Source organism: Gavialis gangeticus, unplaced genomic scaffold (assembly GCF_001723915.1).
Source record: "Gavialis gangeticus isolate Ggan-Ray unplaced genomic scaffold, GavGan_comp1, whole genome shotgun sequence".
In the NCBI taxonomy this organism is placed as follows: domain Eukaryota; kingdom Metazoa; phylum Chordata; order Crocodylia; family Gavialidae; genus Gavialis; species Gavialis gangeticus.
In genome coordinates, this window is record NW_017729024.1 from 23230510 (window position 1) to 23233460 (window position 2951).

At 41.7% G+C, this 2951-nt stretch overlaps 1 protein-coding gene across 1 annotated transcript; it reads right to left on the reverse strand.

Annotated features, from left to right (window-relative positions):
• Nucleotides 1-22: 22 nt before the first annotated feature.
• Nucleotides 23-2922, reverse strand: AK6 (adenylate kinase 6). The gene is made up of 5 exons (XM_019516958.1): nt 2805-2922; nt 2386-2478; nt 1168-1226; nt 925-1070; nt 23-405 (listed from the first exon to the last, which is right to left on the reverse strand). The coding sequence occupies exons 1-5, from the start codon at nt 2830-2832 to the stop codon at nt 216-218; spliced, it is 516 nt and encodes a 171-aa protein (XP_019372503.1). The 5' UTR covers nt 2833-2922; the 3' UTR covers nt 23-215.
• Nucleotides 2923-2951: the final 29 nt, after the last annotated feature.

Consider the following 2951-nt stretch of genomic DNA (forward strand, 5'->3'; position numbering starts at 1 on the left):
AATTTTTTTTTTTTTTTTTTTGCTCCCAGTATTCCTCCTGGGAAGCTCTTTGACAGTCTCACTGGTATGATGGGTAGATGTTTTCTTCTAATTTCCAGCTTATGTTGACTAAAATATAAATTGAAAAGTTAATTTACTAAGCAAGAATTATGAATGTCTTTTATTGAATGGGCAGAAGATCCAGGAAATATCTTAAGTTATTTTCTTCTCAAGTTTTAGTTGTTGTCTTTCATCCACTGCTCGATCCACTGTGTAATTTGATCTAAATTCCGCTCTAGGTCCTCTGGAGTATTGCTGGGCAACTGGTGTACAATCTCTTCTTTGTAAGATAACATGGCTTCTTCATAAATTGTCTGAAAAATTTCACACTGAATGTTGTCTTGTAGTTTTTTCCCTTTGTACCCTCTGGAAAAAAAACCCAAAGCCACAATTGTTTAGATATACAAATAAAAAGAGGAGTCAATATAATCATTTTATACAATACTAAAATTCTGTATCCCCAAGTGGCTTTTGCGAAGCTGCCTGACAATACTGGTTGCATACAGGTCCTATATTTCTACTAAGAGAATCACCACTCTTCCAGCAGAAATTTGGAGTGTGCAAGCACTCAAATTTCTCCCTGAGAAAATATGTCCCCACCAGCAGAAAGATCTTCCAGGCTGATACCTGGAAGATCTCCCCTGCGAGAGAGACTCTTCCACAAGAATGAACACCTGGTATTTGCCCTGCTCTGGGGAAGGACCAGGGAGCAGTGGAGGGGATAGCTGTAGGCTGAATGTCTGTACTGGTTCTTCTTCTGAAAGGATTTATAGCAGTAGAAATTTCTCAGAAATAGGAAATAAATTATTTGCTCAAAAATTTCCATTGCCAGAAATGAGCATCTCTTCATACTAACAGTGTCTTTCCTTTATTGTACTGACCTACCTGCTTTCAAGCCTGTCATATAGAAATGAATTTTCAGTACGAAGTACAAATACTATATGAAACCACCGTTCTGGGAAGAAGTCACAGCCATGATAATCAACAATAATTCCACCTTCGCTCATTTTGTCTTCCAGCTCGTCAATTACCTACCAAAGAAACAAAGGCCTGTAAAAGCTAGCTACACCTTATCTGGAATTACACGAGTGACAAACATAAGTTGGACAAGTTTGAAGTCGAACTTACCCGGTCTTCATCCAAAATTGGACATTCATATTCCTCATCAAAACCTTCATATAATTCCCCTAAAGGAAAAAAAAAGTAATTTAGAAATATATTTATAACATTCATACGTTGACAAATAAAATGCAAATATTTTAGACCCCATAAAAGTCACTATTCTTTCCCCCAAAAAAGCATAAACATCAAGAACAGCATTGTCTTGAACATAAAAGAACTTTTCGTACTACAAGCCATTTAGTAATAAAATATGTCTCTACATTGCAGTTATATGGGTGGGCAAAGCAAGAAAGTGAACTTGGCTAAGGGTCACCAAGGTAGTAAGACCAACTGCTCACCCTACACCTTTAGAAAGATGTGGGCAACATCCTCCATGTGTTTGTCTCCTGGTTTTCTTAAGGCCTTAAGTAACAATCCTCACTTCTTTAAGTAGTCCTTTTGATTAGACAGGCTCTGATCAGTCATCTAAATCTGTCAGGTTCTGTCTTATGCATACATCATATCAATGTCATGACATGACTGTGACCACCAGGAATGCTCAAATGAATGGGAAATTTACAACAGGGTCTTAAGGGCATTGAAAATGCTTGTATTATGTGAACTAGCATTTTTCATATCATTAACATAAAGCACATTTGTAAAGGAATAGAGGAGAAAGTACACATCAAATCTTGATCATAGCATTTTCTGACTCTAGTGCTTTATTGTTCTACCTCAGTTTTTCTTATATCCCTTGTATGAAATAAGTAAACAAAATAACAACAGCCAACTCTGCCTCCTTCTCAGGCTGATGAAGGAGGATGAGCATGGACTGCCATAAAAACCTATAGAAAAAACCCTCATTAAGTAACATCTGGGGAAGAGGGAAAGGAGAAACAAGAGATTGTTTGAGGGGGAAACTCAGAAGGAAAAAAATAGTGGGCATTGGTCTGAACTGCTCTTGTTAACACACTCAAAATGATGCACAGATGTATTAACAAGAATAAGTACCTATCTGTCTAAGCAAGGAAAACCTGGGTTATTTTTGTATTAACATCGACATGAACACAAAGCTGGTGTTTATCACAACCGAAGTCACTATACATGAGCTCTCCTTAACCAATCCAAGCAAGTAGTTCTCTTTGAAGAATTCACACACATTCAGTCGATATCTAGATATCCACCGCATTTTATACGTAGCTAATAAGTGCTCTACTGGGTCATACCATCATAAATACAACCCACCTTCTTTTGCCAGGTCCCCCACATTGATGTATGTCAGCCCTGCTCTTGCAGCAAGCTCCTTGCCCAGTGTAGTTTTCCCCACGCCAGGTGTACCTAGGAGATGCATCGCAAAGCATGAAGTCATAAGAATACTTTAACCAATATGGATGCAGCAATACATTACTATACTATGTGCAGGTGTCACAGGAAACTTGCTAATGAACCAGAGACAATGATGCTCCCGTGACTTCAAAAGAGCAGGGGAAGTCCGCTCCATACGAGGCAGCTCCCAGGAAGCCCCAGGGGGAGTCTGCTGCGAGTCACTCAGCGCCGGCCGCTGCTCTGCAGCCGCCAAAACCCGAAGAGCGAATGCCAGGCGGCTCCTGCGGGCGAGTGCTGCGGCCAGACTGACGCCCCAGCCCCCGCTCCCCGCCGCCCACCTGTCAGCAGGATGTTGGGCCGCTTCATTCCGCAGCCAGGAGAGCGCCGTCACCGTAGCAACACGTGCGCAGGACCCTCCCCCACCTTGCGGCGCACGCAACAGACGTCACCGGCGCGCGATGCAGCGGTGCGGGGCGCGCAGGCGC

Bases quoted from the DNA above. Each gene is read 5' to 3' on its own strand.
- AK6 (XM_019516958.1), bottom strand. From the start codon at position 2,832: ATGAAGCGGCCCAACATCCTGCTGACAG. The intron at 2,479-2,804 runs GTGGGCGGCGGG...TGCATCTCCTAG, and splicing joins GCCCAACATCCTGCTGACAG to GTACACCTGGCGTGGGGAAA. The intron at 1,227-2,385 runs GTGGGTTGTATT...TTTTTCCTTTAG, and splicing joins GGGGGACCTGGCAAAAGAAG to GGGAATTATATGAAGGTTTT.